The 13645-nt window shown below is 45.0% G+C and overlaps 1 protein-coding gene across 3 annotated transcripts in view; it reads left to right on the top strand.

Annotated features, from left to right (window-relative positions):
* The first annotated feature begins 2219 nt into the window (after nucleotides 1–2219).
* The window catches only part of OTOA (otoancorin), a 60155-nt gene continuing 48729 nt past the window's right edge, over nucleotides 2220–13645 (top strand). The window contains exons 1-7 of one of the 3 annotated variants that reach the window (XM_077316714.1): nucleotides 2220–2468; nucleotides 7110–7215; nucleotides 9249–9277; nucleotides 9375–9405; nucleotides 9490–9517; nucleotides 10749–10836; nucleotides 11786–11917. In XM_077316714.1, coding sequence (XP_077172829.1) covers nucleotides 7125–7215; nucleotides 9249–9277; nucleotides 9375–9405; nucleotides 9490–9517; nucleotides 10749–10836; nucleotides 11786–11917 — 399 coding nt within the window. In that variant the 5' untranslated portion in view covers nucleotides 2220–2468; nucleotides 7110–7124. Of the gene's footprint in view, nucleotides 2469–2748; nucleotides 2764–6760; nucleotides 6778–7109; nucleotides 7216–9248; nucleotides 9278–9374; nucleotides 9406–9489; nucleotides 9518–10748; nucleotides 10837–11785; nucleotides 11918–13645 lie in introns of those variants that run through there. The other 2 variants (XM_077316715.1, XM_077316716.1) reach the window with 2 other exon arrangements.

Here is a 13645-nt window from a genome sequence, read left to right as displayed (position 1 = left end):
TCCTCCACCTGCAACCAGCCGGGTGACCTTGGGCTAGTCAGAGTCCTGATAATGCTGTCAGAGCTCTCTCCGCCCCAACCTTCCTCCCAGGATGCCTTGTGGGAAGAGGAAGGGAAGGCAGCTGTAAGCCGCTTTGAGACTCCTGCGGGTGGTGAAAAGTGGGGTATAAAAACAACTTTTCTCCTTTCCGTAAAGCGCATTAATATCCATTCACATAGCCCAGGATTGTCTGCTCCGGCTGGCAGCAGATCTGTCAAAGTATCAAGGAGAGCAGATCATGCCCCGCACTTTGCTTTGGAAGTCCCTTCAGGAACCAAAAAACTATATCGCCGTCTTTGTGTCTTTCCGGCGAAATGCCCAGCCCAGCTTCTTCTTTTACAATAATTCGGAAGGACCGGCATCTCATGGTCTTGTGTGTAATTCCACCTCCTTCGGCCTAGATGGCAGTGGAAGGCAGGAATTAAAATCCTCTTCCCTCCAGAAAAATACAGTCCCTTTTGATGAGACAGTGAGAATCTAGCTCTGACCAACTTGCATGAGGTTTGATGTTGTTTAATGTATTTAGTGAGCTTTTCACGAGGGGGCACCGATGATCCCATGAATTACCCTTTACCTTTTTTAATGCATGTTCACAGTCCCAGTTTGCTTCCACTTCTGTGCCCTGTTAAGGACTGTTTAGCCCAGGGGTAGTCAAACTGTGGCCCTCCAGATGTCCATGGACTACAATTCCCATGAGCCCCTGCCAATGCTGGCAGGGGCTCCTGGGAATTGTAGTCCATGGACATCTGAAGGACCACAGGTGGACTACCCCTGGTTTAACCTATCAGGGTGTGATTTTAGCCAGCCATATTTGGCTATGAGATGCTTTGGGATTTACTGTTTCTTTCTCTTAGCCTTTCTTTCGTCCTTTATCTGAGGGCCAGCCTTGTTTGCCTTTTCCTCTTGGGGTTGTGTTTCTCTTTAAAAGTTGCTTTTTACAGTTCTTTCTTTCAGTGTTCAGTTGTACAGTTCTTTATTTCAGTCTTTTGTTCTGTCGTTGTAGTTAGAGTTGCCCAATCTCCCAGTTTCCTCGCTGTTGGACTTTTTGTAGCAGGTTGCCAACTTTGGGTACTGTTGTTCAGCTCTGGTTTGCTGGCCTGGCGGGGGGGGGCACTGTTTAGTTCTCCTGCCAGAGCTGTTCTCACAGGGCAGTTCTGTCAGAGCTCTCTCAGGGCGCCTGGCATCAAGAGAGGACGGGAAGGCAATTGTAAGCCACTTTGAGACTCCTTTGGGTAGTGAAAAGCGGGGTACAAAACCCAGCAGTGATTCATCCTCTTGATTTTTCTGTATTTGTTGGGAGGCAGGCTGCATGGGAAAGCCTAAGATGATGGAGCATTTCCCATCCTCGGCTTTTTTGTGAGTCAATAGGTTTGCCCAGATTTTGTGGGAAAATTAGGTGCAGGTTGGCTTATATGTGAGTGGGTAGCCATGTTGGTCTGAAGTATCACCAAAAAATTAGAATCCAACCGCACCTTTAAGACCAACAAAGATTTATTCAAAGTGTGAGCTTTTGAGTGCTTGAATAAATCTTGCTTGGTCTTAAAGGTGTTATTGGGCTAAGGTGACCAGATTTTAACATTGTGGGACACCATTGACCGGGGGGGTTCTTGATTAAAAATTTGGTCTATACGGAGCAACAAAAATTTTCATAGAACGCAAAAACAGTATTGTAATATATATATATTTTAATTGCAACAAGTACAGTTTGACAGGTGCCCCCAGATGTCCCTCCAGAAGTGGGACAATCTGGTCACCTTATATTGGGCTCTATATTTTGAAAAATTGTCACTTGAAGGAAGAGGGCAGGGGGCATTTCCTGTTGGCAGCACAGGATCGGACCGACAGCTTTAAATCCTGGCAGATCGGCTGTAATTCCAGAAGCTGTCCGGACCCTGCCTGGAGGTTGGCAACCCGAAGGGCTGACTTCCCACCCGCAAAGCATAAATCCTTTCGGGAACTTTAAAAATGGAGCCTGTCCCAGCCTCAAATTGCTCAGCCCTTTCAACGTTTCCTTGCAGCCTCCTTTTCCCCCAGGCCCCAGGTTCAGGTGACCGATTTGCTTGGGATGCAGCGGCCAAAGTATTATGTTTCCGCACACACAGTCAGCTCAGATTGTGTGTGTGTGTGTGTGTGTGTACGTGCGTGTCTCATAGACCCTCCAACCCAGGTCTTAATTTTGCAGACATCAATTGGCTTCACGTTCATCCTCTTTCGCCTTTCTCCCCCTTCCCCCGTCCTCCGATTTTACTTTTCTCTTAAACTACGTTGACTCCCGGAGCCCTCCCAGCGTCTCCCACAGAGAAAGCCGGGTGGAGAACTGGCAAAGTTTTCTTTCCGAAAAAGCAGGGGCAGTGAGAAAGAATACCAGCGGGAATCTTCCAGAGATCTGATCGACTTTGCTGATTTTTTTTTCCTTTTTTTTGCATGGGGTGAGTCAGAGTTTAAGAGAGGTTGCCCTCTCTTTTCATCTTTCCCTGCTGATCTTTGGGCTGTATTTCATTTTCTCTTTTTAGAAGAAAAGTTCTGTTTTTTTGGCTTTGCATGACAAAAAAATAACTGTGTTCTGCTCAAGGAAAAGAGATGTCCATGGTCGATATTTGTTAAATGCATGACTAATGCTTCCGAAAAAATGATTGATACTGTTTGGTCTGTAAAATAATCCTTTTTCTGACATTCCAACTGAGCCGAGATCTGCTGCAACCATCTAATTATGACAAGGAGACGGTGTGTCACGTTCTTATTTGATAATCTATAGATCTGTATCTATAGCTACAAATATATAGATATATAGGAGACATGGGAAGTATTTTTGGGGATGCGTTTTGTAGTTATGCATCTTCTGACAACGTGGGCTTTATTGATCAGCATTCTCCATTTTTATTAGGTTAAAGTTTCTGAAGGATAGCTGCCGTTAGTTTTTGCGTTTCTTTTGGAAGGGGAGCAAAAAAGTTTTAATTAACTTAGCTGCCTCCTTCCCCACTAATGTCAAAATTAAAAGGATTATTTCAAGCGTTCCGTTCAAACATGAGCAAAATCAATGATCATTTGCCCTTCTGACAGAATTAGACTTTTCTTATGTGAAAAGTAATCTCTCTCTTCTTTTTGTTTCTTAATCTTAAGGCTGTGCGGAGGTGTTAAATATATTAGCTGAATCTGGGCTCTGTCAGGAATGCCAAAGAAATCCCTCCCGTCCCTTTCATCCCCTTTCTGCTTTTACCATATTGGTGGTTAATACTGGCCTACTTTGCAGGGTTGATGTATTTTCTATTTATTTCACTTGTATCTTTTGCGCCTTCTGTTGGCTCAGGGCAGTCGCCGTAAGGCGTTGTCCCTTCCTCCTTGACGTATTTATTTCTGATGAAAATCTAGGCTGTCAGCGGTAGTAGTAAAACCCAAAATACACTAGAGCAAAATACTTTTCAATAGAGCTCAAAACAGTAAGCCACTGCAGGTCTACAGTATTCAAAACATTCAAGTAAAATAATATATCAGAGATAAAATATTTCACCTAACCTATGTGAAATGTCTAAAAACCACCTCGAATAGCCACATTTGACAAAATAACATTAGCGTTTTTTGCTGCCATAACTTTTTCCTGTCAGTATCTGACAGGAAAAATATTAACATGTCTGCAACAGAGACACATTTTGGACCACAGAGAGCCCCATCTATAAACTCGGCTGCAGGTAGAGAGGGATGTAAATGAGTAGGCCACAAATACAAAATCTTTGGTCCTTCGGCATCCTCTTATATCTTAAATTATGATTTGAGATCCTAGTTATGCAAGATTATCTATGATGGTTATTCATAATGAGATGATGGTCATTCTTAATTAGAGGTAGTTTGGTGTCGTGGTTAGAAGTGAGGACTTCTAATCTGGTGAGCCAGGTTTGATTCCCTGCTCCTCCACATGCAGCCAGCTGGGTGACCTTGGGCTAGTCACAGCACTGATAAAGCTGTTCTGACCCAGCAGGAATCTCAGGGCTCTCTCAGCCTCACCCACCTCGCAGGGTGTCTGTTGTGGGGAGAGGAAAGGAGATTGTAAGCCGCTTTGAGACTCCTTCGGGGAGAGAAAAGTGGCATTTATGAATCAACTCTTCTTCTTTCTGTTAAGGCCAGGGTGGTGTAGTGGTTATGAGTGGTTATAACCTACCTCACAGGGTTTGGGGGAGTATAAAGTGGAGGAGAGGAGACTGTTGGAAGCCACTTTGGGTCCTGGCTAGGGAGAAAGGCAGGGTATAAATCCAACAGCTGTACTGGTTGCTGATTGAGTTCCGGGTCAGGTTTAAGGTGTGGTTTCAAACCATTAAAGCCTTTAAACCTTTAAAGCCTTATACCTGAGGGACCGCCTCTCTGAGGAGGAGGAGGAGGAGGAGGAGGAGAAGAAGAAGAAGAAGAAGAAGAAGAAGAAGAAGAAGAAGAAGAAGAAGAAGAAGAAGAAGAAGAAGAAGAATTGGTTCTTATATGCCGCTTTTTCTCTACCAGAAGGAGTCTCAAAGTGGCTTACAGTCACCTTCCCTTTCCTCTCCCCACAACAAACACCCTGTGGGGTGGGTGAGGCAGAGAGAGCCTGATATTCCTGCTTGGTCAGAACAGCTTTATCAGTGCTGTGACTAGCCCAAGGTCACCCAGCTGGCTGCATGTGGGAGAGCGAGGCATCAAATCTGGCTTCAATAGAGGCAGGCCCTTGTCGAACCTGTGGGCCTCAGCAACTGTCCAGCACCAAATTCAGACATGGGCACTGGCTCTCCCTCACAGAAATTGGCATTTCTGTGCCAGGGATCTTGGAGTTAACTTTCTGTGTCATTATTCAAGCCTTCTGGGTGTTGAGCACGGCCATGAAATGTAACCCCAGCCAGATAGCAGCTCCGAGGACACTATTTCCCCTCAAACAGTCCAGCGATAAGACTGGGAGTTTGTTATTACTGCCACGTGGGAAATGTAAGTTAAATGTAAGCTAAAAGCTTGCAGTTATTCACCTTCTCTGCTCTGAATCCAATATTTTAAAAATCACAGAACGGAAGCTTTAAAGGTCTCCATGCAAGGTCATATCCTGTGGGCCCTGTGTATTCCGTGAATCTGAACAAGTTCAGACTTTATTCCTGAATTCAGCAGCTGGAGGATTTTCTTTTAAAGAAAAAGCTCCTAACCCCAGCAGTCATGATTTTTCTGGCAGAGGCATTCACAATGGCAAAAGAACATCCTCATATCATTCTGCAGTTTTTTGGCCAAACCGTTCCATGCTTTTTAAGGCAGTGTTGTATGTATCTGATCTCTGCTTCATGCCAAATCTAAATTTCATTTTCAGCCATGGGCCTCAAAAGCAGGTTATTTCCATGTTAATGCAATCGTAGACTGCCTTTCCCTCTTCCCTTTCCCTCTGAATGTCTCCTTTCGTCAGAGAAAGAGACATGGAGAGAGACAGAAAAACTACTGTGCACCTTGGGTTAATTGGTATTTCCTTTAACCTTTGCCCTTTTTTAACCCCTTGGATCTGTCCCTAGCAGGGGTGGCCAAGCTATGGCTCTCCAGATGTCCGTGGACTACAATGACCAGCATGCTGGCAGGGGTTCGTGGGAATTGTAGTCCATAGACATCTAGAGAAACACAATTTGGCCAACCTGGTCCCTAGACTCATGGGCTCTGCCCTTTGACCCATCCGGTCCCTCCACTGTATTTAGTCAAATTTAGGCTGTGCTCTGCCCCTTGATTTCTTCTAAGAGCACACCTAGCTGAGTTTGATCATTTATGCCAGGGATAGTCAAACTGCGGCCCTCCAGATGTCCATGGACTACAATTCCCAGGAGCCCCCTGCCAGCATTTGCTGGCAGGGGGCTCCTGGGAATTGTAGTCCATGGACATCTGGAGGGCCACAGTTTGACTACCCCTGATTTACGCTGTAAATCTTAGGCCCGAAGTCCCAAAACAGCTAAAGGTAGGGATGGTACTTCTCCCAGCGTTACAACTGATCTATATTCTCCTCTTGGCCCCAAAGTGGTGATTGGCATTTCCCTGGGCATGCAAGAAAGGGGCCCAGGACCCAAGCACCAACACAACCCTTCCTGCCTGCCCACTCCCAGTAAATATCTGTTTTCTTATGGTGAACAGCTCCGCACAGAATTTGGCCTCATTAGGCTGCTCAGCGAGGAGGTGTGATGTGCAGCATTTACGAGCTCTTCCCCGAGAGCTTGGATACCACCAGGTTGAGACATGTGGAACGAACGTCCTCGTAAAACAGGAAGTATAACAACCACGCTGTGAAGTGCAGAATAACTGAATAATGGAATTGGGAAAGGCAAGGACTGGAGCGATGCGTTTGTTGAAGCTGTGTAATCACAAACCTCGTTGTAAAATTAATAGGGCAAGGGGAAGCCATAAACACAAGCCCATTCATTGTTTGGGGAACCGGATCCTCATGAATGACACCGGTGTACTGTAGAAATCCCCAAGGAAGCTCTGAAATAGGAGCAGAGTTTGTTTTTTTCCGAGAGCCGAGGACGGATGGGTGCAATGAAAGGAGCCAGTTCCCAAGATCAGATGTTCTCCGTGTTCAATCACACTATTGTGAATGCTATAGATGCCAAATTTGATCGTCACATCAGCCTATACATAATGTTTCTTTTTTTGGGGGGGGGGGGACCATTTTGTATGGCCAGCAAAAGTTCCAAACGTGTAAAACTGAAGGTTACTGCAGTTCACCGACGTCTTGGTTGGACTGACGGACCGACAAGCTTTTTAGTAACTATTGACACCTTTTAAAAAAGAGTAACGGCTATTTCTAGTTTCGGTCAAGTGCAGAAAAATGGTTTAGGAGCTGTCAGTTTAATAGAACGAGTCTATCGATAAAAAAAGGAATAATCCAAGCTCGGTAGTTAAAACGTTTAAGGGGCTGTGTATATCCCCAAGGATTGTTATTTATTTGGCACGGATTTTTAAAAGGAAGAAAGAAACACCCTAAAATTCTATTGCGCCAAGCAAAGCGAATTTATTGATTTCAGATTTCAAAGCTCGGGGGAAATAATTTGTTATCCTCCCTCTCCCCTCTTCTAATCCGACTGTTTTAATTTCAGGAAGCAAGCGGAATAATGCCTGTGAATTTAAAGAATGTAAAGATATTGCTCTTTTTGATGTTCACAAAGCATGTTGAGACGGAAAGTTATCAGAACGTCAGTCAGGGTAAGATCATTTTGTTTTCTGAGTTCAGCAATATTACATTTTTGGGGGGGGATATTAAAACTCCGGAGGTATTAAAATAGCAATATTTGGGAATAGACATATCGTATGCTTTTCTAAATTACTTTTGTTGGGATTACGGGGTTACCAACTCTGGCCTGGAAAATTCCTGTAGATTTAGCCGGGGAGAAATGCTACACGGGACAGAAAATAAAAAAAAAGAACTGGAATTAGCCAGAAGGTTGAGTTATGTCTGTACACTTTAGAGTCCAGTAGGACCTTTAAGACCAACAAAGATTTATTCAAGGCGTGAGCTTTCGAGTGCAAGCACTCGAAAGCTCACGCCTTGAATAAATCTTTGTTGGTCTTAAAGGTGCTACTAGATTCTGATTTTCTTGTGCTATTTCAGACCAACACAGCTACTCATTTGAATGTACGCTTTGGACAATAGGTTATAAAGTGATGTAAACATTTATTGTGTGCAGCTTTCTAAAAATTTAAGCTTAAAAACGTACACAAAGCCCATAGGCCAAAAATATCATATGCACCATACAATCTAAAGCCCACGGACTCTGTGTATGTTTTTAAACTTAAAAAAAAATTTAAACTGTGCACAATAAATATTTATATAATCTTATCACCTATTGCCTAAATTGTACAAACATTCAACCTAGCTAATTATCTAGATCCTAAGAGCCTCTTGTGGCGCAGAGTGGTAAGGCAGCCGTCTGAAAGCTTTGCCCATGAGGCTGGGAGTTCAATCCCAGCAGCCGGCTCAAGGTCGACTCAGCCTTCCCTCCTTCCGAGGTCGGTAAAATGAGTACCCAGCTTGCTGGGGGGTAAACGGTAATGACTGGGGAAGGCACTGGCAAACCACCCTGTATTGAGTCTGCCAAGAAAACGCTGGAGGGCGTCACCCCAAGGGTCAGACATGACTCGGTGCTTGCACAGGGGATACCTTTACCTTTAGCTAATTCCAGTTAGGTTTTTTCTGTTTTGATTTAGCAGTGGTGCCTGGGGAAGGTGCCAATCAGATCTCCGGTAGCCTATCAGAAACCCTGCTGGGCAGGACCCCCCTCTGCACCACCCCCGGTTTCACCCAGGTGATGGGTGTCAGGAACTCTGTCCGCAGGAACCATGCCAGGGACTCCTGGACTAGCAGGTAGAGAATTGGATGCCCAAGGCTGAACCCAGCTCTGCCATGGGAGCTTGCTCAGACACCCTGGGCCACAGGGAGAATGGAGTAAGCTATTTTGAGAAGCTGGGGGGAAATCAGTTTGAACCAAGTAAATAAATAAATGAGGTAACCAGTTAAGGCGTCCGATTACAAGCTGGGATGTTTTCAGTTCTTAGGGAGGAACCATCATACCAAGTTCACAGCACCATGCTGGGCTTCAGCCAAGGGGTTTTGAAGACAGAAGATGCACAGGGGTGGTTTGCCCTTGCCTATCTCTGCGTAAAGTTTTGAACCCAGTGGCACTTTTAAGGACAACCATGTTGAATTCTGCGTATCACCTCCAATGTGCATGGATTATTACTTTGTAGAATCATAGAGTTGTAAGGGGCTATACAGGCCGTCTAGTTCAACCCCTGGCTCAAGACAGGATCAGCCTTAAAGGAAAACAACAACTTGTATCCAGAATTAAACTTGTGCGGTCTTAAAGGTGCCCCTGGACTCAAACTTTGTTCTGTTGCTTCAGACCCACACAGCTCCCCACCTGAACCTACCTCTGCATATGGGACTTAACTACGACCGCCTATGCTTAGCTTCCAAGATCAGATGAGATGAGGCTGGCTTGGGCGGTCCAGAGACCGAAGATGTCCTTGTAATATTTAATTTGTTCTCAATTCTACAAGCAAGCAAGTACAGGTGGAGGCCAACAGGCAGTCCCACAAAAGGCCGTCCCCAGAGCTGTACCTTCCATTCTCTACCCCTCACAAAAAAGAACGTTATCAGTCCCTCTTCCCCTATATATATATTCCACCTTGTTTTGTGCTTTTGTAACTTGGCTTTTCTTCCTTTCCCCCCCCCCCAGATCTGCCTCCACAACTACAAAAGACGGTGGTTAGTGTCTGTATTTTCCTTGGTTCTTTTCAAGCCGTATTTCATGGTCTCTCCGTTTTTATAATTGCATTGATTGGTCTGTTCGATTTGCTCGTAGGACGACGTCGTTGCCGGAAAGTATCTCAATGGTAATTGTGCAATATATATTTTTTTAAGTTTGCCTTAAGTGGTGCAAAATTTTAATTTTGGGGTATGTCTCTTCTTTTGTTTAGCTTTCCTGGACATACTTCATTTCCAAAGGTAAATGTATATTATTATTATTATTATTATTATTATTATTATTATTATTATTATTATTAATTGAATTTGTAGCCTGCCACTCCCGCGAAGGCTCGTGGCGGATAACAATGAACATAAAAACCCCAATAAAATTCGCGTAAAAACCCAAGTATATTAGAATTAGACAGTAATAAGCAGAGGAATATCCCCAAAACACATTATGATAAAAGTCTCCTTATCACGCTATAGGGCTGGAGACCGGGGCAGTCATTACTGGGCCTCTGGAGGGTCCACCAGCAGCCCCCTAACTCACCAGGGCCCAACATCAGCATCCTCAATTGCCTGTTACCCTGATCTGTTTGACGTCATCAGGATGTGGCCCCCCAACCCCCCTTTGACCAAAATCAAGGAGTGACAGGAGCTGTGGCTTGGAAGTCCTGGATCTTAACCACCCCACTCTAGAGAATGTCCCAAACAACTCTGAGGCGATGCTTGGCACGTCATGTGGCCAGGGAGAATTTTAAGAAGAAGAAGAGTTGGTTCTTATATGTCACTTTTCTCTACCCAAAGGAGTCTTCCCTTTCCCCTCCCCACAACAGACACCCTGGGAGGGAGGGGAGGCTGAGGGAGCCCTGAGATTACCGAAGAAGAAGGAGAGTTGGTTCTTATATGCCGCTTTTCCCTATAAGAATATAAGAGGAAGGGGAAGGCAAATGTAAGCCACTTTGAGACTCTTTCGGGTAGTGAAAAGCAGCATATAAGAACAAACTCCTCTTCTTCTTCAGTAATATCAGGGCTCTCTCAGCCTCCCCTCCCTCACAGGGTGTCTGTTGTGGGGAGAGGAAAGGGAAGGTGATTGTAAGCCGCTTTGAGGCTCCTTCGGGTAGAGAAAAGCGGCATATAAGAACCAACTCTTCTTCTTCTTCTTCTTCTATCCATTCTTAAGTATAGCTCCTGTAGGAGTTCATTGGCTGCTGTGTCTCTTGGGTACCTTTCCTAGCTTTGCCTGTCACAACAACTAACAGGACGTCGCAGGTGCTGTCCCGTAGGCACTACCCAATATAGCCCCACGACATGCTTATCTAGGTTGTTTGGTAACTCTTTGGTGTTCAAGGTAAATAGTATCGAATGATAATAAAACTGCTCAGTTAGCAAGAGAACATACTTGTCGTATACATATTTTATTTTCTATGTGAATTATCTCATATACTGTCCCCTCCCCTTCTTTTTTGGCCCCTGTTTTCTCCTACAGCACTAATATCTGGACCACAGATACGCTTAACGAAATCATGGCGTATTTCCACTCTCAAAATATTGTCATTTCTTACAGCAGCTTACAGGTGTGTCCACATAGAAAAACAGCATTTTTTCAGGAGTCCAAATCAATTAATGTGTACTGTATATAGCAAACATTACAACAAACCTGAAACGAGCCTCTTGTGGCACAGAGTGGTCAGGCAGCAGACATGCAGTCTGAAAGCTCTGCCCATGAGGCTCGGAGTTCGATCCCAGCAGCCGGCTCAAGGTTGACTCAGCCTTCCATCCTTCTGAGGTCGGTAAAATGAGCACCCAGCTTGCTGGGGGGTAAACGGTAATGACTGGGGAAGGCACTGGCAAACCACCCCGCATTGAGTCTGCCATGAAAACGCTAGAGGGCGTCACCCCAAGGGTCAGATATGACCCGGTGCTTGCACAGGGGATACAACAAACCTGAAAGGTGGATCAACATTTTTATCTGTAACGACCCTGTTACCTGTTTACCTGTCCCCATAATCTTGCCATGCTCACGTTACCTGTTTACTGGTTCCCATGGTCCCTTCCCTACCTTGGCATGTTCGTATGCTTTCACTGCCCAGTATACTTCCACAGACCAGAGGGCCAAGAATGGAGGCAGGCCTCTTTTTCCCAGAGCATTTCTATTGCTCTGACCTTGTATATGCAAAGGTTAGGAATATTTTGTGGTGTTGAGGTTCCAGGGCACTGTTTGCCTGGGAAATTATGCCTGGGAATCTTTCATGCCTGGTGCTTTGTTTCAATTGCCTGTTTTCACACTGGGGGGAGGGATCTCAGGACTACCAAGGTGGCTTAATAATTAAGCACTTATAATCTAATACAGGGGTAGTCAAACTGCGGCCCTCCAGATGTCCATGGACTACAATTCCCAGAAGCCCCTGCCAGCATTTGCTGGCAGGGGCTTCTGGGAATTGTAGTCCATGGACATCTGGAGGGCCGCAGTTTGACTACCCCTGATGATATGTCCCTTCTGACATCTCTTTTTTGCCTTTTCAGTGGTCTATAAGGAATTACTTGGAAAGTCTTTTATACCACCCCAGAGTGCTGCTCTCAGGGTTCCATTCGATGGACCATCGGCAATTTGAAACAGCAATGAAATATCTCTTTGAACCCAAGCAGGGCCATTTGGTGAGTCTTGTCCACGTGTCCCCAGCGGCTTGGCTGGTGCCTGCCAAATATTTGCAAAGAGTGGGTGGAGCTAGGTAGGGATGCAATCAATCAATCAATATTTATTTACGGTCATTCAGACCCAAATTCAAATGCGTGCAATTAAAAACTAAAGACGATTTAAAAAGAGAAAAAACAGTAAATGTATTATACATTTTTTAAAAAGATCTGGCGACATAATAACTTAAAGATGTTAGATTGGATATTTAAGACAGTTTAAATTGCCAGTGACAATTGGCTCTTTGTACTTCTGAAGTTGGATCAGGGAGAAATGTTCTGATCCACGTACATAGTCCGCAGTTTCATGGCGGCAGTGCAAAATTTAGCTGTGCAGAGAGTTATTTGCCTGTCTTCGCTTTGAAGTAGCAGCTTGACGTTCTCCTTTGGGGAAGATCTTGGGTAGGCGTTCAAAATTGACTGAATAAAGTTACATCTGATGGCATCATAAATGGGGCAGAACAGAAGCACAGGTTCGTCTGACTCTATCTATTTGGATTAACTTTTGAAGATTGGAAGGGCTGTGCAGATTTTTTTAAAAATATTCGCAGCTTTAGCATCAGCTGCCCCCACAGCACAAGGATCTATGGCATGGTGTGTTACTGAGGTTAAGCCATGCCTTAACACTGCACTGGCTCCCAGATGAATTCTGAATCCACTTTAAGATATTGTTGTTAACCTTAAAGGCCATACACGGTCAGATTCCCGCTTGGCTATGTTCCCCAAAGGACAGTAAGATCGTCCAGTATGAACAAAGGAAGTACACCTGGCCTCAGTCCTTTTCAGTCCTGGTCCCGACCTCGTAGAATGAGCTCGCAGAAGAGCTAAAGGCCTTGACAGAATTGTGTCAGTTCCGCAGGGCCTGTAAGCTCTTCCGCCAGGCGTTTCGTTGGGGCCAATGGACAGCAAGGTGACTCTGATTAAACATCGTTTGGTCTCCCTCCATATAGATATCTCCCCCCCCCACGAAAAGAAAACATTCTTAATTGAATCAATTTGGCTATACTCGGTAGAAATAAACATAAATAACACAGCTGGATCCAGCTCCTGTGGCGGCCATTTTGTGGCAGCCATTTTGTTGCTGCACCCACCATGCAGGCTCAAATAGGTTGGGGACCTGGCCTAGCCCATGGCAAGTGCGGTCTTGGATAACAAGAAGACTCGCCCAGATTCCCATCTGCCTTCCTCTTTGGGATACAAATAACGAGAACAGCAAAATGTTCACCATTGTTCATCCAAGGTCACCCGGGGAGCCACATGAAGATGAGCATTTGTATATTCGAAGATATGAGAATGAAGATGCACATTTCATTCCATCCATCCAATGCAAACAGCATTTCTTCCCCCATACAGAGCTTTCCTCTGCCCCTTGATTATGGATGATGCTTCAAAAGGGCGTGGGGGAGGCCTTCAGAGGCCAGCCATTGAGAAACAGCTGCATGTGTCATGGGAATCATAGAATCATAGAGTTGGAAGGGACCTCATGGGTCATCTAGTCCAACCCCCTGCACTATGCAGGACAGGAAAAATGTTTGGCTGGCAATTTTTTATATTTTGTGGAATATTTTGTGTGATTGGCCCCATGGCAGCCATTTTATGATTGTCCCTGTGGCAGCCATTTTATGATTGGCCCTGCCCCTGTGGCAGCCATTTTATGCTTGGCTCTGTCCCCATGGCAACGGTTTTATGACT

This window comes from Paroedura picta, chromosome 17 (genome assembly GCF_049243985.1).
Source record: "Paroedura picta isolate Pp20150507F chromosome 17, Ppicta_v3.0, whole genome shotgun sequence".
Classification (NCBI taxonomy): Eukaryota; Metazoa; Chordata; class Lepidosauria; order Squamata; family Gekkonidae; genus Paroedura; species Paroedura picta.
The sequence above is the reverse complement of the archived record's forward strand: the minus strand, read 5'-3'. Positions and strand labels throughout refer to the sequence as shown.